General features: G+C 41.6%; 2 protein-coding genes across 2 annotated transcripts; both read left to right on the top strand.

The window, feature by feature from the left end:
- Nucleotides 1-570: 570 nt before the first annotated feature.
- On the top strand, nt 571-14,107 carry LOC146480466 (uncharacterized). Its single transcript, XM_085109637.1, has 2 exons — nt 571-3,156; nt 11,984-14,107. Exons 1-2 carry the CDS (start codon nt 1,460-1,462, stop codon nt 12,618-12,620), a joined length of 2,334 nt encoding a protein of 777 aa, XP_084965763.1. The 5' UTR covers nt 571-1,459; the 3' UTR covers nt 12,621-14,107.
- A 2,029-nt stretch (nt 14,108-16,136) lies between these two features.
- On the top strand, nt 16,137-23,131 carry LOC146480465 (uncharacterized). Its single transcript, XM_085109636.1, has 3 exons — nt 16,137-19,541; nt 20,679-20,855; nt 21,651-23,131. The coding sequence occupies exons 1-3, from the start codon at nt 16,807-16,809 to the stop codon at nt 22,123-22,125; spliced, it is 3,387 nt and encodes a 1,128-aa protein (XP_084965762.1). The 5' UTR covers nt 16,137-16,806; the 3' UTR covers nt 22,126-23,131.
- The last annotated feature ends 852 nt before the right edge of the window (nt 23,132-23,983 follow it).

Below are 23,983 nucleotides of genomic sequence, written 5' to 3'. Positions count from 1 at the left end.
ACCCTCTCAGTCAACAAGAACAGATCATGTGTTTGACGGACGAGGGCTTGCAAAAGAAGCCGCAATTTATTTTTACCGCATTATAGAAGGCAAATATAATGACAGTAAAGGATTAATAAGATCGAAAGACGAAAGAACTTGGTTGTAGTCATACGTGGGAAGTCGTTGTGTTGGGGATCAGTTGATCACGTACGACGTAAAGCCCAACACTTCTTTCGATTTTGACAGGTTCAAAAAGGATGTTATTTTAAGAAAGGGATAAGCTAATTTGCGGTCATTAACATCATAAGTCTTGCCACCTAAAATATACCATTTGACACTGATATTAGCAAGCGATATTAGCGCCTCGCTGACGTCACTCATGTTTCAGAAGTACTGACGCCATAATTGGTGAAAGGATTTATAAAGCCACTGAATTCTCAAGTCAATATAAGGAACAAAAGAACACAACGAAACGATCACGTCAGAAGTTAACTAAACACTAGGAACAATGATTCGTGATAAACTCTAAGGTTAAATCATTTATATTAAACTGAATGATAATTGGAAAGCCACTTAAAGGACAGATTAAAAAGTCACATTTTTAAGCCGGTTAATGAACTGCTTTCTCATAAATCAAAAGGAAAGCTTTCATCGTCCGTGTACGTAAAACGACACCTACGTGAACGTTTTATCTAGAACGGCAATATCTTAGAACTTTACATAGTTGGGTGAAAAACTCTCAGTAAATGTCACGAAATTATAAGCTTAAACTTAACTGAAATCAATTAAAGTACAAGGCAACTCCAGGGAAATCACGGACTCACGAAATAAAAACACCGATGTCAGTAAAAAACAACAAACATATCTGACCTCGTAATATTTTCGTGAACTGCTAATCTTGTATATTTTGATATCAAATCACGGCAGGGACTCCAATAAAAACAAGACTGAGCTGGAGAAGCAAAACATATCTGACATCTTTCGTGATCCGTAAGCGGCTTATAGATCGCATAAGACAAATAACACACCCCAGACCCTCTGTGCGAGACCGTCCAGTGAACAAACTTGGCAACACCAAAAAAAAAAGCAAGTTAATTTGATTATTGCTGATATGGACCGGTCGACACGGAAATGGGCTGAGAAATATAATGAGCGAATAAAGGCTCAGATTTCCAGTTTGTTAAAGGTAGACTAGGCCTTGACGTTAATTGGTCAACCACCGGAAACGGTAAACGGAAAAATTATCGACAGCGTCACACTTTGCGGTTACGTGACTCGCGGTGCAATACAAAGGGGCGAGTGAACTCACAAGGGGCTACAAATAGCTAGAGTACACAGAGGCGGTGTAGCTTACAACAAACCTGCCTGTACGTGATGCTCGATCCTATATAGTCACAGAGCACGGTAGATTCAGTTGAGTAACATTTCTTCAATAGCAAAGAAGCAGAAAGGTATTTTAAGTCGCTGCGAGATCAAGATGACGAACCATCGTGGTGCGCAACATTCAGAGAGTGATGCAAACCCAGCGGTAATAATCGAGTTGCCTAATGGATCAACAGAAAAGATTGCGGTTGGTGATAAAAACGCAACCGTTCGCGACTTGAAGGTGGGTTGCGAGTTGCAGTTTGGGATCCCATGCCATCTGCAGCAAGTCAGTGCGTTGGAGAATCCTGGTGTTGAGCTGAACGACTGGTCTCCTCTCACAGATGTTGTTCAAACGATCGATGATGTTATTGTCTTTCAAGTGCCCGTGTGGTGGAACAAGTTTATTTGCGTTTCCTTGAACAATGAAATCGATAACGTTTGCCGAAGGGCTAAGCTTCCCATGCAACAAATTAGCAAGGAAGAAAGGTTATTCGTCGGTTATTTCATCGCCTGTTGCCGCGGCCATGAACATCTTCTGGACAGGCTAAAAGCACTGGACATACAGCTCGATCAGCATGCAACCACGGAGGCGGGTAGGAATCTATTTCACGCCGCCGCGGCAAGTGGGAAAGTAAACTGTGTAGAGTTTGTGGCCAAATATTTGATCAAACCATCGAAGGAGATATTAACTATGCTTGATACCAACAGAGAGACTCCGATAGATATTGCGCGGAGATTAAATCATCACGATACGGAAAGATTGCTCTATAAATACATGTATCATGAAAAGGGTGACAGAGAGGAGCGAAGCTCTGCGGAATCTGGGATTGATGTGAACGAGGAGTGTGGATCAGTCGATTCAGATGACTCTTCGGAGGAGAGCCGAATAACGGAAAACGAGAACACTGCCCCGGAAGGAACATGGAAAGTTCACGAAAACAACAACACAGAGGTGAAAAATACGGCTCTTGAGGAACTTGTAATCACCGAGTGTGCGTCTGACGAAGGCCTTAGTTATGCAATCGACTTGAAATTGGCCCAGCAGGGTACGCCCCCAAATCCGCGAAAATCTGAGGTTGGCGTGATTCAACGAGACGGCTTATCGCCGGTTGACAAGCCTGATGTCAACAACAGTCACAGGAAAGAACGAGAAGCTAGCCCTAGCTCGTCAGACAGTTCTGCCGATGAAGCGTCAAACCTTTCTCCTAGGCTTGAACGACCGCAAACCCTCAACTTAGCGCCAAATCAACACCTTCTTCGACGGAGATTTGTCCGGCCAAAAAGCGCAAGAACGGTGCGCTACCCTCAGGTTAGCATAAGTTTAGAAGATGAGGAAGTTGATGGAAATGATAACCACCTTCCGCCGTTAGAAAGCCAAATGCTGGTAAATAAAACGAGTGGAAACTTGCTAAGCTCATCTGCGTCGACCGGACAGATGAGGAAATTGAAGCAAGCCATTGCGCGCACCAACAGCACGCCGAATTCTCCCGCGTCGAATCAAAAACTGAGTCCGACTCCTCATGATGACAAACTTGTCACAAAGAGCGCGCCTGGCTCTCCGCAGAACACAAGACTGGTGTTCAAGCCGTCGGTTAAACCTCCTCAGTCTCTAAGCGGCAGTGTTAGCTCAGTGCCGCCAAACATCAGTTCGCGAATGTTGGATCGAAGACGTGGCTCCGAGCCTATAGCGTGTTTGAGCCGGACAAATGGCGTCAGGCAGGGTCGACCGAGAAGAGATGCAGTGGCTGATCTGCCGCACGGGGATAACTACATTGGCTCTCCTATAATGCACAGGCGAGGAAAGGCAAGGTATGTACTGGGATGTTTAAGGTCGAGTATCTTCAAAATTTTAAAAAAATTAAACAACTAGCACCCTAGTGCCGGAAAAAGTGGTCGATTGTGGCCGGAGAAATGATTGGTCTGTGGGAGATTCTAAACTCAGCACACTTGACTTAGTGAAACCTGACTAAACGGTGACAAACACTGGCCGCTTTAGCGAGATGGTTGTTTATACAAACGCGCTCAGTGAATGTTCAGTTAATGTGGGGCCTCTATGGTACAGGGACATTCAGTAACATAGTCATGGACAGGAAAGCTTTCCCAACGGCGGCATAATAAACGAGTTCATGCTAAAAATGAACTTTAGACGCTCAAAAACACGTTTACTTCCCTTTTAAACGATCGCGTGCCTTCAAAGCGTTTTCATGTAGGTCTCTTGAGTTTTGGTAGCTTTACAAACAAGAAGTGTTTGTCGTGTAAACATTTTTATTGCTTATTCTATTAGCAGATTATGTTGCCGATTGCGAAATCACACAGTGTTACAAATAGTTACTTTTATAAGGGTTAACATGACGTAATTGCAGTTGAGTTGCGTCATGTCTAGTGACCAAATTTTCGCCGTCTTTTTAGCAAGCTTTAGCTCAAAAATGACAATTAATTTAGTGTTAAAATTTCCACTGAGAGGAGAGAAATGAGAGGACTTTAGAACGCTATGCAACGCATCTATCATACAAATGGGCCCAGCTGGCCCCTTTCAGATATTTTAGAGGATTTCATTTCCTTGTAATGAGACCTGAACTCCTAAACTTGACATCGATAGCCAACAAACCACAGTATATTTTTTTTATCACGCTTGACTAATTTGTAGTAAGCTCCCTCAACTCTTTCTCTCTCGTATTGACATCGATAGCCAACAAACCACAGCATATTTTTTTTTTATCACGCTTGACTAATTTGTAGTAAGCTCCCTCAACTCTTTTTCTCTCGTATGCTCAGGCTCCTTCAGAAAACGAAGTGGAAAACCAGGGGTTCATCCTCTCTTTCTCCGTTCTGCTCGGAGAACGAGAAAAAGCTATTCGAGATTTAACCACAGAAGCCTCTACGACGGGCAGAGAGCTATTGTTGTTTCTACAAATTAGTCATGCGTGATAGCAAATTATTAGGTGTTTTTGTTTTACTACTTATGCTCAGGCCCAACGGTTTTTACAGAGTTGAATCCTTCTGAGTAAACAGCCTCCGTGCAGGAAACGTAGCATCCTACGAGAGCTGGTTCGCTCGCTTGGTAAGGGAAATGGCAGCTTCGCGTATCAGCGCACCACTGCAGGGATTTGAATGGAAATCCGGTCCAGCTAGAAATCAGCGCAATGCGTGCTTCGCTTCTGAAATCTTGTTATTAGTAACAAACAAGAGGCTAAGGTTAGCCTTCACCTGTGCCGTACATCTAATACAAAGACTATTTACAAAGACTCATAGAACCACGGCCGCGCAACCTGTGAAAATTCGCGACACGACAAAAAATTCGAGCGCCGTCCATTTCTCTGAGACTTGTGGGTTCACGGCACAAGAAATAATTTTAATGTTAATCAATTTTTGGCGGCACGTGACAAACACGCAGCCGTGTAACCCTTTTTGACTGAACTTTGAGTTGAGATAAACTTTCACGGTGTATTAGGAGAGGAACCACTTATCAACCTGACCTTGCTGATTATATCGTAACTCAATTTTCACAGCGTTAAGGCGCGCTAGCAACGCCTTCAAATGGCGTTTTCGGAGTTCAGCCGCTTCAAGTTTTGCAGTCGACTTGTCTCTATCCGTCAGTGCTCTTTTGCAATTTTTCAAACAGTGAACGATTTCTCGTTTTTCTGTCGTTTGCAGCCTTCATTTTTTCGTTGCAATTCATGTTTAATAAAGCCAGTTTAGCGTGCACAAACATGGACCCCGGCGGAATATCTTCCATGGGGTCAGTATTGTAGCTCGCCTGCAACATCTGTACCAGGTTGTAATAACTCGTCAACAGCATAGTTTGAATAGTTTTCTTGATTAAAAACATCAAACGAAAGAATCTAATTAATATGTATCGTATGATTGTTTTTGATTCGTCGGACCAAACTCCATGGGTTATCTTTTTATACAAGACTGTGTTTTCGCCGCCAGCAATGAAAATATGCTAAATGTTGGAATATTTTTTAAATGCGCGACCAACTTAACTGCGTTATTTTCTCTCAAAGCATTCACTGCGACCTTTTTGCACGTCTTGTACTTTCTAAGAGGTTTCTATTTCGGTGCTTACCACCAAAGAATAAAATAACAAATCTTCGCTTCAGTTGAACAACATGCTCGCTGATTCGCTACGGTTGAGAGGATTTTTTAATCAAATCTAAACTAATGGATAAAGTAGACTGTTTATGTTATCACGGCTTTGCTGAATACATATTTATTCCCAAAGAAACAAAAGTATTCAATCTTTTTCATTAAGTGATAAATATAGCTGTTTTTCAGCAAGATCCTTAAAGTAGAAACACTTTTGAGTATCTGCGACCTTTTGAAGGCTGCGCAATGTGAATTTCTTAAGTCAACGTATAGCGACTGAATAAGGAAGGAAGGTATAGCCTGCTAACGGGTGTTTATCTAGCTTAGCGCGAAGCGCGAGATACGAGCGCGGCGCGCGAGGGAAAGAAAGTTAATTGTTTTTCCTTTTCACCTCGTTAAGCTATTCAGGTTAAGCTTGCTTTCACGTCAGCTCCTTTCAAGTTTACTGCCTAAAATTGTCTTAGTTGGTAACAAAAGGCGGTTTAGTGAGATTTCGGTTGCAGTAACACGTACGAATTATGAACGAGCTTTTTAGCTCTTAGGCACTACGTGACTAGATAAAGGATTCATTGAAACTGCAAATATCTTGGTCAGTGGGATTAAAAAAAATTCCTTTTCGTGGTTTTCGTCAACATCTAAGGTCGTTGTACGTTCGGAGTGGTAAGAGAGATAGTGCAGCGCATGCGTCAATTCAGTTAGGTGGTCCTCGTGTCTTCTTATGAACAATTGGTCAGAGTGAACCATAAATTGCTTATGACATTTGGTCATGAATAATCGAGTGTGTACTAAACATCCTGGTATCCGAATGTTCCTGACTTAATGAACCAATCTGACTACTGCCTTGCCTTCGGGTGACCCTTCGAATAAGAACAGGCCCTTCATAGCGTCATAGCAATTGCATTCTCCCCGCGTAGAGTCAAAACTAGAGAATTTGAATACGCGGAGTGCGTGGCAAAATTCCTACAGTGTGACCATTCAAATGAAAGCTTTTGGAGAGAACTTCCTTGCGGTACTCTTCGTTTTACTGTTGTTTCGAAATGAAATTTGAGGATTTTGTTCAGATTTCAACTTACGCGGTGTTTGAAAATAAAAGGGTTACTGGGTGCTGACGTTACAGAAAACAGAGACTGACAGACATACGAAAACATACCGCGTGTTGCTTTTACGAATGATTATTACTGGCTTTCTAATATCTATTGTGTTCTTTTGTGACTGTTTGCTCCTTAATCCCTCTTAATTTCCATTTTATGTCAACTTGTTTGAATTGAGCTCAAAAGCTTTTTACTTCCTAGTTTTCCGAATCACGTACACAGCGCAAGAAATGCTTCTTGAACGTAACATTGTTTGATCCTGTTATACGAAGAGAATAGAAAAAAAAATAGAGAAACTACATTGACTTTTATTTTACTCCCATGTTGTTATAAGTACGTTTCTATGCCTTCAACATAAACGTTGTTGACGTTCAACGAAGCGTTTCACAAGTGAAAGAGAAAAAAGCAACCCTTAACTAATTGAGAGGCATTGAGAGATTTTCAGGCTGAAACTGTGAAAGTCACAAAACTAAATCCAGAGTTATCAAACGACTAGCCACGAATCAAACTTGACGCTAAAACAACCGGTGGCAAGCGCGGGGGAATGGCAACGTAAACTGGTGCCAAGCGCGGGAAAACTTGAAACCAGTGGCAAGCGCGGGGAAAACATTAAACTTGCACCAAGCGCGGGAAAAATGAAACCTGTGTCAAGCGCGGAAAACATGAAACCGGTGCCAAGCGAGGGAAAACATGAAGCAGGCATCAAGCACGGGAAAAGGTTCGCGGCGAGTCAAGTCACGAGCTTGAGTGGCTGTGGTTTCGTATCTGATTGGTTGAAAATCATCTTGTCCCTTATTGATCTGCAGAGCACGTTGACTGAAACAACAACAACAAGCAGCGAAACAAGTATTTTAGAACCGTGAGTCAAACATTGAGTCGTGATAATGCAATCTAGGCGGTTCAAAATTTTGATTCTTTTGATGGAATTCCGCGCCGTTTACTGAGGATTCATTCTGATCTGTCAGATTTCTTCAAGGCAGTAGAAGGCGATCGGTACAAAACACTTAGTAAAAATCATAATTAAAAAAAAAAAAAATGAAATACAACAACATAAAAAAGAAGCATTGTTCTCAAACTGGGACAAACTCGACAATTCCGCTGGAAAACTGAGAAAAGCTCCAAACTGACTTCCGACTCAGCGCTAAGAAGCGAATTATCCAGTTGACCCTCATGACCGTCCCGTGATAAAAACCGGAAGCCGGTCATTGAAATAGTGTGAATAATATATTTTTGTTTTCTTTGTGCGGTCTAAACGTCTCGAAAGGAATCATCCACAATATCCGGGACTTAAAAAACCCTTTGTTTAACAATCCACGTACCTTTGATCAAAAAGGAATTTTCTTTGCTTGGTCTGTAATCTTGTTAAATTAACCCGACGGCTAAAGGTAAACTCTTGAAAGAGACATAAGAGTTCAACTATTCTTTAAGTGTCCATTACACTCAAAATATAACTTTATAGCCAAAGAAAAACCGAATTGTGCGCACTTAAGTTCACACGTAGTGTTCAATTGAGTGGCGCCAGATGTATGAGTTAATATGGGCACACAAAACACATATTAAAATTTTCATTTGTAATTCCTCTGTGTGGATAAAGATTAACTTTGTTCAAATACATCAATACCTTTTATAACACTCGTCAGTTTTATTAACTTTCTAAAACGCCGGGCTTTTCATCAGTTGTCTGCTGAAGTTAAGTCAGCAATCGTTGTGTTCTCAGTTAGGATCGTCGCGTGAATGACGCGGTTCTCGGAATCAATCGGATAGCACTTTCAGTTTGGAGGCTTCAAGTGACATAGGTGGTCTGTCCTGCTTAAAACTATCAGTGACCCGGTAAGAATGAAATTATTACTGAAAGGAAGATTATCAGCTTTTGTGATAACCAAATGTAAGATTGAGCCACGCTAACGACATATAGACGATGTTTACCGTGAGAACATTCCTGACGCGAAAAAAGTGGCGTGTTAATTTTTTTACTTTTCGGGGCCCAAAATTTAAGACAAAAGACAAATCTTTCCTCTGGAAGGTAACGAAGGGGGGAGAAATTTAACGTTATACCCTAATGACGGATTTTCTTTACATCATTGGTCGCCGGTACATAGAAACAATTTAAAATATCTCGGTTGATTCATTGCCTTTTACGTTTTGATCAAAACAAGGAAAAATACCACGCGGTAATATCGGTAAACAGTAATGCTCAGTAGCTTTCATTTGAATGGTCACAATTTGGAGTTTCATCGACGGACTAAGAGTCAAGAGTAATCTGAACTACAGGGGCAAAGGTTTACAGACCCTGAAGACGAAATGGTCGAGTGTTCCTTATAATTCTAGTGCGTTTTGCTTTGTTTTATTGTTTTTGTTTTTAACTAACTTGAACATTCTTCGTGGCAACCTTTCACGTTAGTTCAAAACGCTAGCCAGTGTATTGCTGAAACCTTCATGGAACGTTTGCCTCGACTTAGTAATTACCAAAGCGGTGCTGTATGTGTGTTTCTCGTTGTCGATAAAGCACTCGAGTTGTTTTAGAAACTCAAATTTGCTCCTCAGTTTTCAGGTCTAACGCGTTTGCTTTGTAACTGAGATAGCATGTTTGCAGCATGATGGTTAACGTCGGAAGCGATTCAGTGGCTTTGCTGCCTTTAACAAACACTTCACGTTTATCTTTCGTGATGCCTCGAGATACCCTATCTTATCAATCTCAAGTACCAAGCTCAAGGTAAATCATATCTCCGTTATCAGTAATTTTTACTGATGTCAAGCCCAAAAGAACGTTAAAAATATATAAAGAAGCTTCACTATTTCATGCACTTTCAGTGGATATATGCCCGTATAAGACCGGAATCAAGTTAATAAATTCCACAACCTAAAAGAAATTCAAAACAATAAGTAATCACTGCATAGGTAAATAGAACGTTCACTCGGAAATCTTACAGTAATTTGGTAATATCGTCGGCAGTTTTGAACCAACTTGTTTGAACGTTCTATCGTTTATTACAATCTGGAACTTGTCACTTCTCTTCAAATCATTCACTGTTTCTCACTCCTGTGTTAGTCGTCCTAGCTTTTTATCACTTTTTTGGACTTTTTGTGGCCGAAACCAGTTGTGATTATTAAATGATTTTTTTTTTGAAATCTGGAATGTAAAACGGGAAGAGCGTTATTGAATCGCCGGCGAGTTTTAGCGGGAAGGAAGACCGCTTAATGCCAAATGACGTCATAATCTTACGCCTTAGAGAACAATCTAGGAAACATAAATTTGTTTACATTCTGTGATTAATCAGAAAGTTGTTAAAATCTTCCCAAAACGGAAGCGAAATGCCATTTTATCTTACTATGGAAGTTTGGAGTCATTTGAGTTATCTGATCTGGAACGGTTTCATCGATAACAGTCATAACACGAACTGGGTAAAGTCTTTATGTACAACACCGAACTGAGCCGATTTAAACTTTTGCCAAATTTTTTTAATGCTGCCGCTTAGAAGATATTAAAGGAGAAAACAGCGCCGCTGGGAATTCCTGTTCAATACTGGCATACTTTGAACAGCGCTTTGCTACAAGTATAACTTTGCGGAATGCTTTTTTTTTGTTCCTCGATTAAAACCAAATCACGTCTGAAAACCGGTCTACGTCAGGGTGGGAAAGGGTCACAGTCTTCCATAGCACATGTGTGCTGCAGTCTGCTATCCACTAAATTGGTTTACACATGTTGGTATTTGATCGGCATACTGATTACTGATTAGGAAGTAGTTTAAATTGTTGACCACTTTATGCGGCTTGAATGTCTTTCTTACGGTCACCGTTTATCCAATTCATATTCATTTTTTTATATCAATAAAATGTCCACGTGGTTCCAGTGTATCCAACTGATTCAACTCTTTACTCGACGTCTAGATCGTTCGTGTCGAATAAACTGAACTTCGCTGCACTTCAGTTTTACACTACCCTGCGAGCAGAGGCCCTTCGATCTTCCAGACTTATCAGCCGCAGGGTAGTTTTACACCGAAAACGCCTTAAGGTATACCGCCGGCGACCTTTACTTTTTGTGCTTTCAATGATAGATAAGCTTAAAGTTAACACAATTCTGTTTCTGGTAGTAAAAAGGAATCGGCTCGCATGCGTCAACTACTGGACTCATCTGCTAAGTAGTTTCATTTGAATGGTCACACTGTAACGTTGGATTTCAGCCTCCACAGCATAGCAAACAGCACTGCACAAAGCAATAATCGGAAGCTTAAGGAAGAATTTCAGACAGACTCAAAAGTTGGAACAGCTTTGTCTGCAAAACAAACAGCACCATAGTAAAGTGCTGGTCATTAGCTTTCATTTGAATGGTCACACTTTAGTATTTCATCCCGGCACAGACCCAAAAAGTAGAATCAACTTGTACTGCATAATGCATAGTAGCGCAATGATCGCCCGGCTTTACGATTGAAAGAAAGCCAGAGAGAGGAAACGAATAAATTTTGAGAGAAAAAAAGCCAAGATGTACAGACACCCTTTGTGACAATTGCAAGGAGGTCACCAACCACCTTGACCATATCTAAGTTGTTTTGTGGGGGGGCGTGAAAGTCTGACCGCCCAAACAATTGGTGATCTTATCTTACGGAAAACAATTGGCTTAAGTGAGAGCCTTCTAATTGCTACTGTTTTACGGTGTGCCCCAAGGCTAGCCAGTGAACTCTTTACCATTGATATCAAGTTTCACTTTGCAACACTATGGTCTGTGTTACATAAAGCTTTTTCACTATGTCCCATGATTCCATTAAACCTGGATACGTAACAAATATTTTCAGTGAATATGTACGTGCGCTAAACGCCCGGATCTTGGAACGAAAACTACAACAACCTGAATTCTGACTACAATCCAGCTTTCCTGTTACATCGGGTTCACTGGTATGTTCTATCCAAGACGTCCTATAAAGTCGCTTTTTTCTGCGAAGCATAATGATTTAACTCCCAAAGTCAGAATTCTAGTAATTTTTTTTTTGTCTCAGCTTGTGTAGCCTACGAGAGAACAGACGCCTTTCCGGCTATTGCTTCACCCGTCTGCTCTCGCAGGCTAAGCTTGTAGTTCTGTAGACTAAATCCACTCCAAAGTTTACCATTTAGGTGCCTTCAGTATTCTGGAAATCTGGAATAACCGGAGCAAGGAATAGTCTAGAAAACCAGCTTTTTAAAACATCTTAGAACCGTATTGACATAACTGTTCCAGATGTGAAATTCAAGTAATATTTCAGTCGTATCCTAGTTAGTTTTAAATTTGCGTCCCTGATCATCCGGCGCATTATTACTCCGAAGTAAAGACACTCGAACATACGCTGAAATGAAACGTTTCCAGTCGTATTTTCACATAATGCTGTTTGTTTTTAGTTAGTTTCTTAAACGGTTAACACGGTTTACAAGTATTCTACTGAGGAGAGCAGTTTAACTTAATAGAATTGTTTATTTTTCTTTCGTAGATCGATTTGTGAGGTAAGCCTTTCGGAATCTCTGCGGCGTCACAAAGACATGGAGGACGAGGAACGTTTGGACCGACCATGGAACGCGTGGATAGCTGTTAGAAAAGAATCCATGCAACAAGTGAGCCCTGACAACAATCCTCAGTCTCCGAATAATCCGCGGAGGATGTCGTACCAGCAGTGGCTATCAGAAAAAGACCTATGTCACTTGAGAACGATCTTCGAAAACGCGCAGGAGGCCGCCAAAACGAACGAGAAGCAAGCGAAGTTGCTCAAGGGGAAAACGTTCGACGAGTGGCTGGAGGACAAACGGAAGGAAATGGAAAGAGAGAAGGAAAAAGAGAAGGGGATGGGGGAGAACCAAAAACTGGAAGAAGACAAAAAACACCAGCGAAGGAGAATGTCCCAGGCGAGGTACGACAAATGGCTGATGCAGAAAGAGTGGGACGCGCTGCACATGGAGGAAAAAATGGAGCAAGAGGCGAAACAAAAACGTGAAAGCTTGAAGAAGAAATGGCAAGAGGAGGACCAACAAAAGAAAAACTGTAAACTTCCGCTCGGTCGGACACACAGCTCGCCTTTAGAAGAAGCACCTCGCGCAGCCATAAATAAAAACAGGTTTACGAGTTTAAAATAAGTTTCACAGGGGCTACTTTCAGGACAAGCGCTAGAAAACTGTCCGTATTTATCGTTTAAAGTAATTTAATCTCTTTAGTTGACGTAGTGTTCAGAAGGTAATGGATAATTGAATGCTAAAATTGAGTTTTAATAATAGATTACTGATATCCAGAAATCGAGGACAAAGGCCAGACAAAATCTGTCTGTAAATTATGAAAGATACCCGCGATTACTGATTTAGCTCAAAATGTCGCGACCTAATGCGGTAGCAATTTTTTATCGCTTGGTGTTTTTAGGGAAAAGTAATAAACTACTTTAACTTTGAATTATTCCAAGAAACGGATTTGTAAATACTCGCTAGAAGAAAGGCTGATTGTTGTTGACGTGAATTAGATTATTTATTTAGACGATACAACTTTTCTTTTGCAACGTTTCTGAAATTAGTTGTACATATTTAAAGTTCAGTTAGGAAAAACTTTGTAATTAAGAGTAGTAAAGTACATCGCTATAGCCTTTGAGATTACCGCAGCTTCACGGTTACAGTCTAACGGGACCGGCCCTTAAACGAAGTCTAACTTAGATCGAAGTTTAAGACAACGAATAGACCCATGTGTTGTTTCGTATGCAAGAAGGTCATTTAAGGACGGTGCCTACTAATACAGAAGTATTTTGCGCGGTTTATGACTATGCGGGAAAAGCAGATCTTAGCAAGGGCTATTGCAATCCAAAAAGAAAATTGGGGGTAACCACGCATTTTTTAGGGATAATTAAGCAACAATGTTTCTAAAAAGATGTAAAATATATGGCGTTTTTTTTTCCAAATTGAGGTTTTATTATCTCTGAAAAATGCATGGTTACCCCCAATTTTCTTTTGGGATACCAAGATTACTTGCTAAGTTTTGCTTTCTCTGCACAGTTTTAAACCGCGCAAAAATATCCCTGTATTAGTAGGCACCACCCATAGGAAACCCGAGTTTCTCGAGATCCGCAGAACGTATGCGCAGTACCAAAAGTAGGCACCGTCCTTTAAGCGGATAAATTTGCGTCTAGTTAGTTTTGTATGCCTGCTTGACCACTTATCACGCAGGTTGGCCAAATTCATATCTGTTTAGAACACGGTTCTGTTAAGTCCCGTCTGAACTTCTTTAAATAACTGACCCATGGAGTCTGGACGGCGCTTTCCAATTTTCAGAACTGGCCAGACGGACCTGTTAGTTTGTAACGTTTGTAGACCAAATGCGCCATTTTTAGGGCCTCGTTCTAAAAGTGTTTCCAAACTGACGCATCCTGAAATTGGTTCGCGCCATTTCGCGGGAAATAGAGGAGCTGGCATTTAGAAAGTCCTTAAAATTGATGCATTCTGTTCTTGAAACCGCCGGTGCGGAAGGACATATCTGGTAAATGGAAAACGCCCTACGTTTAGTCCGTGGCTGCATAAGCAGTGTAGTTTCTGAACTGACCAAGTTGCGGTTAACCAAACAACTCAATAAATAACATTTGAAGGAAGGCTGTGTACCGTGCCATCATCATTTAACCTTTTCCCCATACATTTTCTCCTCATTTTTCTCTCTATATATGTCTCTTTGTACAAGTTGGGAGAATCTGTTTAAACATCAAGACATTTCCTTTTGCTGATCATTTCCCTTATTCTCATGACCTGAATGTTTGATGAAACAGTGAAACTGTAAGGAGAAATTGCACGCAGATCTCTGTTGGGGACTTGAAGAGTGAATGTATTAACTTTTTAGACGCTTACTTTAGTGGTTTACTGAAGGAAAGCCATATTGACCAATCAGGAAATCGTTATTTCTCAGAGCCAATCAGATGTCAATTAAACGCCACTTTTCGCGCCTTTTCTTACACTAAGCCTGCAGTAGTCGACGCGTGCTCATGCAGTAAGTTGTTAACCTTATTCAAAAATGGCTGCCATCGATTTCAGTTCATCGCCCAGAAGAATGCTGAGGCTGTAGCCAGGAACTAATAATTTAGCTGACTAAAGATAAGTCACACGCGATCCACATTATTTGGTGGAAACATACAGTGGTTTTTTTTTTTTTTCAAGAACGGAACGGGAGACCAGAATCACTTTTGCCCAAAATAAACCAGTTGCCCTAAATAAACCCTAAATAAAGGTCTGTCAGCTATGTTTAGTATAAACACTTTGATAAGGAGTGAGCAACGTCTTTTTCAGTGCCCGAGCACAGGGTCTGGCACAGGAACTTAGTCTGAGCAGGGCCTACCTAGAGAAGACAGTTTGTGAGAGCTAAGGTGACCCGAATATTCGCCTGCCGGTCGGGTTTCCTAAAAACCTCTGGTCGTGATTCTAGACTCTACAAAAACAGGAAAAATGCCTCAGATATAAGAGAGATTTAGAATTACGCTTGAGGCAAACGGTAGGAAATGACCACGTGACCATGTTTATCCTACATTAGCCGCTCGCTGTTTTCAGTCTTTCAGCAAAATTGAGTTACTTTGCGTTAGCACCAAAGGTCAAAGTTATTTTGCACTATTCTCATCTATGTCCTCGTTTTTTCGAGAAAACATAAACGCCAATCTCACTTTTGCTGTTTGTGGTAAGCGCGATTCTAAATTTCTCTATCAAGCCTCGGCAAGATATTACAATCACAAACGTTTTTTGTTTCGGTTCATTTAAGCTACAACAACGAGTACTCATGTTCGTGATGCGTACTATTGCGTCGTGACAATTAACATGTCATTTTTGAAGATGGTTTTGACATGAATTCCTAAGAAACAAAAATAACTCAGGTCCAAGGAAGTCACAATTCAACGATTTTCATCGTAAAAGTTAAATTGTGGTCTATCCTGTAATGAATAAAATAAATTAAACTGTCGAATATCCTGCTTGCGGGTAGATTGTCGACAACCAACAGGATTTTCAATCAGTTATGTCATAAGCGAGCATAAGTGTGCATCCCTTATCTGATCAGAGCATAAATTAATAAAAAGCAAAAATAACTTCTTTTTTAAAGTAAACTGGAATGGAGCAACTGGTTGATATGAAACAAAACTGAAGAATAAAATGAAAGTCTTGGGAAAACTTCGTCAACAAATATGTTTAAATACAAAAAAGGCTAATATATGAGTTATGTTGAAAGGGACCACAAAAGAACACACAATACAAAAATTGGGCGAAAAAGTTTAGTATCCCCTTATATCCGCTCGAAGAAAGCAGTAGATGTAACTACAACGGAAAAAGGCAAAATTATTTCAGTATTACTGCAAATGTAAAAAAATAAGCCCCCTTTGAAAACTGAATTATATATTAAACATATATTCATACACCCACGTACATCCGTTCAAAGAAAGCAAACGTTTCGAACATTGTTGAGAATTTTTTTTGTTTCTATTCGTTCATGTCAGTCACGTCTGTGCGTCAACTTTGCTCTTTCCGCACAATGCAGGTGTCATCAAGGGACTCTGCCTTGACAGTAAATGTCACCGAGAACAATACACCTTAATATGAGCTTCTAAATTGTTTTGGCTTGTGAATAAATGTCGCGGGTGAACAACGACGCATTTATTACACGCGATTCGTGATTCTTAAAGTCACGCAGCGGACCAACGGGCCCAATATTAGAACGTCAACGATACTGAAGCCTTCTTTGGTTTGTTTTTTAATTACTGCAACAATCAAGAATTAATCACAATTATCAAGCGGGCGTCAGGCTAAATTGTTTGTCGGAGGATCAGAAAGTGCATAGCAAAATTGTCACTTGAAGTTGTCGATCCGGAAAGGTATCCGAAAGAGTAATCTCTTGACCACCGAAGCTAACCAGGAAATTAACCTTTGTTGAACGATTTGAGAGACAAGACGTCCACACAATGCTTGAAGGTAGCTATCACCAGTGAGCAAAGAGGACAAAGAGCTCTTTTGTTGGAATTTCATCAATCAATTGACTGAACATTGAGCACCCGAAGCGTTTCTTCCTCAAGCTGTTAAACTGTGAATCATTTGACACCTCTGGGCGTGAGAGATTTAAACGAGGTATAAAACGACTTATTCCCGGCTTACTGATTCAAATCAACAAAGCGGTACCGGCACATACTATTCACTGAGGTATCACACGAGGAGTCTCATCACATTGTCTTGCCATGAAGACTGGATCGAATTAAACTACTACGACACTGCTCTAGAAACGCAATTATTGTGATTCACTCACACGGTCAGTGTCTTCGCCAGTTCAATGGTTTGTTCCAAGGCGGACAGCGACAACCAAATCAGTATGCACAGTGGCGCTGATAAAAGAGCCTCTGCAAGTCGAGAAGTTGATATCCTAACACCAGAAGGAAAGACTCTAAAAATGCACTTAGAAGAGAACACAGAGATAGGGAAGGTCAAGAATGACTGTGAACTTCTTTGTGGTATTCCTTCTGATCTACAAGTTATTCAGCTTCAAGGCAGAGACCTCCGTAATGATAGCACTCTGTCGAGTCTCGAGATATCGGACGGTTGTACATTGAAAATTACTGTTCCACAATGGTGGCAAAAATTTATTTCCACGTGTTACAAAGGCGACACGCAACAAGTGCGCAAGAGAATCTACGTCAAAATGAGTCAAGTTTCGCGAGAAGAGCGGAGTTTTACTGCAGCTTTTATTGCCGCGATCAAAGGGAACCACAATCTCATGTTCGCGGCATTCGCAGGACGACAGATAAACCTTCACAGCAAAACCAAGTTGAGCGGGAGAAATTTGCTCCACGCTGCAGTTTCTGGTGGGAGCACGAGTTGCGTTGCGAATATTTTAATGAATGGGGGGAACGCTCTGTTGGAGGCGCCAGACAACACAGGTGAAACGCCAGTGCGAATGGCGGAGAAAATGTATGGCGAGTCAGGGGACATGGTGAAATTTTTAAACGTTTATCTTGAGCTTCATCGACGCGATACTAATCATTCCCGCAGTTCAAATCGTTACTGGGACAACCTCGAAGAAAATAATAACAACTCTGTCGATAATGAGGGCAACAATGATAATGAGAACCGTTCGCACCCCGATGATAACTTAATTACTGACTTCAGGGACCTAAATATCGGCCAGGATGAACTTTCGAATTCTAGAACAAATTTTGCGGAAACCCAATTCTTCACCAACAAATGTAATCAAAGTATTCCTTCGGTCAGCAATGTAAACATCGAGGATTATGACGACAAAACGGGTCACAACTCGTTGGTTGTCACTTCGAATGGTTCATCTAAACCCGACGAACGTCAACTGAGCAATGACAATCTTATTAGCGTAATCTGTAGTGAACAGGGTAACGGACAGGCAAGCGATACTGGGTATTATAGCAGTGGAAATCACAGCGTCGGAAAAGAAGGCACTGAGATGTTTTGGAATGGAGATTTGTTTACACAAAAAGATGCGCCTTCAACGGATTCGGAAATAACAAAACAGGAGTTAAATTTAGGAGAGCAAATACGAGTTAATCAAGATGAAGACAATGCCAACAGTTTGTCAACATTATCCGCTGACCAGTCCACCGATTCTGGGCCGGGACCACAGCTACGATTCCTTGAGCAAAAGAGAAAGCGCTCTACTACGGAAAGACCGAACTTAGAGCAACTTATGATGATGCGTTACGATAGCGTCGAAAAGGAATCACACGAGAATGGACAAACCGAGGGAAGTGACAAGGAACAAAGTACTGAGTTACGTGATAGTCACGCAATCACAGCTGCTGACGTCGTAAATATGTGTCAAGGTGAGGAGCCTGTCCCGACGGTTACCATTTCGGCCAATCACGATTCCTCCGACAAATGTCCTTCTCCGAAACCTCTCCGAAGGGCACAACTTCGGAAGAAGTCGATTGTGGAGCAAAGGAGGAGACGCTCGGTGGCCATGGCTCAAAGACCTAACATCGAGGAACTTGATACTGGAGAACGAAACGTCGAAGGCAGCGATCACCTTGAGCGAAACAGCGAAGACACCAATAAGGGACTACTTGAGCAAAAAGCTAAAGACAACACTAATGAAAATCTTAAACAACCCCCTGGGGACATTACTTGTGGAGTTTTTGGACATAATCCTGAAGGCAACCATAGTGAAAATCTTGAAAGAAAAAATAGCGCTGTTACCTTTACACAACACACTGAGGGGCACAAACCTGCTGAATTGCAAGAGGATGAATCGCCTGTTTCGGCAAAATACGTGCTCAGACTTTGGCAGGACCAAGCACATGAGGTTGAGGTGGCTGCCTTGTCTGGGGACGAGTCCGACCTTGGCCGCTCACCGAAAGTGCTACGGAGAGCGTTTATAAGGAAGCAGGTGTTCATGGAACAAAGAAGAAGGAAGTCTGCAACTGAAAGACCTGACGTACTCAAACTGATTAGACGAAATGTGGAGGAGGATGGAAACGCTACTCAAGATGCGAATGAAATAGCAAGTGGGGACAACAGAGAAGATAAGCCTTCGATGGCTGAAAGCGATTTGTCTGCTGCAACCATTGACGTTCCAGCAGTCATGGGTGGCAACGGGTTTTCAATGAAGGATAAGGAAACACCTGAACTGTCTTCAGAGTTGCCACCCAATGAACAAAGCAAGGAAAGGATTCCAATCAGGAGAGCGCAAAGGTGGTCTAACACTGGCCAGTTGCTGGATACCCGAGCTCACGACTCGAGGCCGAACGGTTGGTCCTCGATGAGCGGAGAAGAATCGGAGGGTAGTGACGACGAGAAGAAGGTGGTCGCAGAAATAGTCGCGCCTATCGCAGGCCGCTTAGCAAAGACACAAAGACGACGGCGTCTACCTTTATTGCCAAACAAAAGGATCAAATTGCCCCTCATCAAGATAGAGGACAGTGGAATGTCACGCAGGTCTGCTGCCATCAAGGCTCCGCATCCGCCGCTGGGACGATCACGCTCAGGTTCCACATGCAGCGACGATTCGGTGTCGTCGGTAGAGATGTGTTCAGAGAGGACAAGGTAAGGGTGATTTTTCACGATTAAACTTCTAAAGTTTTATGTGATTCTCATAATCTGATAGTGTTGTTAATACTGTGTAGCGCTTTTTATTATGAGCTAAACATGGGTGCGTTTCTCAAAACTCCTCAAAAGTTTTTGGGCCCAAATCAGTTTTGTTTATCGATTGTTGATAGTTTTTCCGCGAGCAAACTAATCCAATAGGTTTCTTAATCGTGAAAAGTTTTCCACGTTTTCTCTTCCAAAGTTTTCAAAATTACAAAGTTTGTGGTAATGAACATTGTGCACGCAAAATAGTTTTGCGGATCCTTAATGTTTTCGGAGTTTTGAGAAACGAACACCAATCCTGAAACGTCTGGTTTTTGTTTCCCTTCGCGGTAAAAAAGAGAACAAAAACGAAAAACCAACTTCTTTTTCGCTATAAGAACGATCTTCTTTAGACTTAGGGAGTTCTCGGAGGTCCTCGGCAATCTTCCGATGGTCTCGTTCGTCGAAAATCGTTGCTTCTTTACAAGGGTCTGCGGGCAATGCCCCGGAAACCTCATTGTAATTTAAACTCGTATTACAACTTCCTCGGAGACCCAGGGGCAGATAGTGAGGACGAGGAAAAAGTCGAAAAGGGGGGGGGGGGGGGGGGGAATCGACGAAGAAAACTGGGAAAAGGGGAGTGCCCCTTGTTCTCTGAGGATGTGTTACATGAATTTCTGTTGGTATGTTACAAGAAGGGGATGAAGGTAACTACACCCTTTCTTGTATATTATCATAAATATATTTAAAACCGAAGAAGAAGACAAAGTAAAGTCCCGATATCGAATAGCTGCTTAGTCTAGTCCCAAGAACTCTAATAAACAATAACGTGTGGATCAGTGTCTCCTGCAGCCATTCTTTGGAGAGTTCTGTGTAAGAGCGGATTTATGGGACGCCACTCGTCTGGTGTATGGCACAATTATAAGCCTTGGAACACCTAGAAATGTCCCTAGGCATTTTATTCAAAAGTTGTAACGCTCTGCAGATCTAAAACATTTGTAAACGTTCTCGAAAGAGAATTCATAAATTTATTAATCCATTCACTTCTTCAGTCGTTCGTTTGTTCATTCATTTGTTCGTTCTTTCATTCACTCATTCATTCATTTTTCACAGTGAAAGTGAACCCGTAAGCAGTCCTGCTATTCTGAAAACCACCGGTCTCACGAAAGGTGTTCCAGTGAAACAGAGAAGGAAAAGCGTACCAAACAGTCCGTTTAACTTCACTCAGTACCAGCCGATAATCAGGTCAAGGAAAAACTCTGTACAAGTGGAAGAGATAGAAGAGCAAGGGTAAGGAACAGTTGCTAACGGAAAATATAGTTAAGATAGATAAGGGTAAAATAATTTTGTACGAAACACAGAATAGGACTTGATAGATGAGAACGTACAACCATGAAGGGAAAACTGAGGGAAGGGAAAATAACAACAACAAGAACCCAAATACTCGAAATGAGATCTCAGGTCGAGATTGCGAAAAAAGGGTGCCATGTCTTCTTTGGAAACAACGTGACAGAGCAATAAATGAAACTAGCAATAAAATTGAGAATAACAAAAACAATTTAAAGCACTTTTGTAGTGAGGGGAAGAGCTCTGGTGATTCATAGTCAATGGTTTAACTTCAAAGGTTCCACGGCATGATAATCTAAGTTTGCCAACTTGAGCTAGCAAAGCAGGCGCCGATAGTGATGAGCATCAAATTTCTCCTTCAGTCACTACTGATCACTTCAGATAAGATGTCTTGATGCTTCAAGAAATTCTCTAGACGACCACGATAAGAAATACGTGGAGAACTAGATTTTAAGCAGTCCCTTTCTGGTTAGTCGAGAGGTCGCGCGAAATTTCCGAGCGCGAAAAACCTGAAGCGAACGAGCGGAGGGGGGCTTGGGGAGAGGCCTCTATCCGAGTCTCCTCTCGTTTACTTCTCCTCCCTCCAGTCTCACTGCGAGCGCACCCTCTCTCCCAGTCTAGTAGAGAACAGTGGGAAGAATATGCATGATGATATCGGAGCTTAAATGATTAACCAATCAAATCAAGCGCGTTCTCCTACTAACACAAACACTTTCGGTGATTCATTATTCTTCACAGTTTTGGGGTCAGTCCACAGCTTCGAGCCAGATTACAGCTCCGTGATCAGCCCCGTGAAAAGCTACCTTGGAATGAGTGGAAAACCAGGATACGTTCTGGCTCTCTTCCAGACAAAAGCGATGAAAACTCAGCCGAACAATTCATGAGGCACAAAGAACTTCAGTCAAAAAATGAGCGCCTTGTCGCGTGGAATGAAAAGAAACCGCGACCGCAGACCGCCAGGCATGGAGTGTCCCGGATGACCTTCACGGAATGGCTTGAAAACAGGGAGGGCTCGGAAAGAATAAGGCCCATTTCTGCGCACGTACGGGGCGAGGAGGGACACAAAGAAGACATAGACTATGAACGACAGTTGCATGCTCCTAAGAAGTACGAAGAATGGCTGCTGAAAAAGGACCTGGAAGCTTTGGAGCAGGAGGAAAAGCTGCGAAGAAAGGCGAAGAAAAAATTTCAAAGGACACATAGAAATAAGTGACTTATGATAATTAAGTTACAGGCAATCCAGTAACAAGTGGGTTGGTAGATATGTGATCAAATCACAACAAAGCGGAGTGGATCCAACAGTTTAGTCTGGCACTACTCTCCTCGCTAGTGGGACAGCTGTGGGAAGGCCAGAGAGAGAGAGAGAGAAGGAAGTGATTCAGTGATATAGAGATGTTTCGTCCCTGTTTTTCGCTCTTAATTTATTTCCTCTCAAACGTATTGCTGAGGTGCATGACAAAACAAGTTTCATTCGAAGACTGGACTGATTTGAATGTGCTCCGCTAAAAGTGATCAGCATCAAATTTCTCCTTGTAGTAATATCAATGCTTATTCAACCTCTGAGGTCATGAGAATTAAGGATATGAACACCCAAGGTGAATTTTCGTGTTATTTTAATAACTTCTCCCCAGTACTTTTTATAAGAAAAGTATGGGGACAAGACAGGAGAATTTGTTCTTTGATATTAGGGGTTAAAGGGTTAACTTTTAAAATAATCTAAAGAGCTTCCAGAAGAACCCAATGAGAAAAAGTCAGCGAAAGACCTAGAAGTCTTCAATTGAACTGCTCTCGTTTTACCTTTTTTTTTAATCCCGTTACGGCCTTGGACAAAAAGCCAATAGGATTTTATCGTCACATACTTATGACACTTTTTCGTACCGACAATGGCATTTTTTCCATTTGACATCAACTGGTGTGTTTTTTTGCTATGTTTTTGGAAGCAACATTTCATCAAAGAAAACTCTAGTTTTCTATCGCACGAATTTTATCTGAGCTTTGGAGGCATACTAGTATTCAATCCACCAAAACGACTCGGCCAGTGATTCTTTGGGTGCCGTTGGGCTATCTTCATGGGTTGATTGCTTTTGATTACATATTAAAATGAAAATATTTTCAAGAATTTTTAGCTGATTCATAGTTTATGACCACAAAAATATATGTCAAAGAGATAATATATGTATTTCTCGTGAACAATCCTCCATTAAATATACGCTATCTGAATGAAATATTTCATGGTTTTGATGAGTAAACCTTGTATCCTGTTAGTGACAATATTTTTTTCAGATTAAAACACCAACAAACGAAACAAAAAATTCAAAAACAGCAATAATCGAGAAATACTTTAACTTAAGGATCTAATCAGACAAGAAATGAACCCCGCACTATTAGTCGCAGCAGATTGTCTAGGAATTAGGCGCCTAAGTTAGAGCACATAACCCAATCACTCAGTTAGAAAACAACGCTACCCCAAACTCCCGAAAAAATTTCCTGGTTGCCACAGATCGTCTCAGTAAGGCAGTGTAAACTCAAGCTGAAAAAAAGCACCAATACGCAAAAAATGTAATCTGACAAACAAAACACCTTCACCAAAATTTTCTGGTACACTACAATAGATACTAGGCCCAGTAACTACATCATCGGTTGTCCATTACGCCATTTCATACCAGTGCTCGGTCGCCGTGCTTGGGCTGTAAGGCAGGTGTAACCACCATTGATAAGGCGTAATCGGGGAGGGGGAGGGGTCACGAAGGGGGAGCGAGAAAAATGGAGAAAAAACCCTTTTTTCTGTCACTTTTTCTCGCTCCCCCTCCCCCTCCCAGAGTACGCCTGCGACGCAAGGCTGTTTACACGAGCAGGAGCCGATGAGTGAGACGAGTGATCTCGCCCCGGGATGAGTTTCAAATCAACACTCACCCTTTTCAAACTGCATGTGTTATTCTCCTCTTTATCAGACCGTATTTTATAATAGCACTATCCTTTAAACCTCTTTCACGGGAATTTAATCTCCGTGCACTCGTGTAAACGGGCCCCAAGTGTGAAAGCCACCGTCCTCCGCCCGATGTAATCGTAAG

The sequence above is a fragment of the Pavona decussata genome, unplaced genomic scaffold (genome assembly GCF_977016875.1).
Source record: "Pavona decussata unplaced genomic scaffold, jaPavDecu1.1 SCAFFOLD_53, whole genome shotgun sequence".
Classification (NCBI taxonomy): Eukaryota; Metazoa; Cnidaria; class Anthozoa; order Scleractinia; family Agariciidae; genus Pavona; species Pavona decussata.
This window is presented reverse-complemented; position numbering and strand designations above follow the sequence as displayed.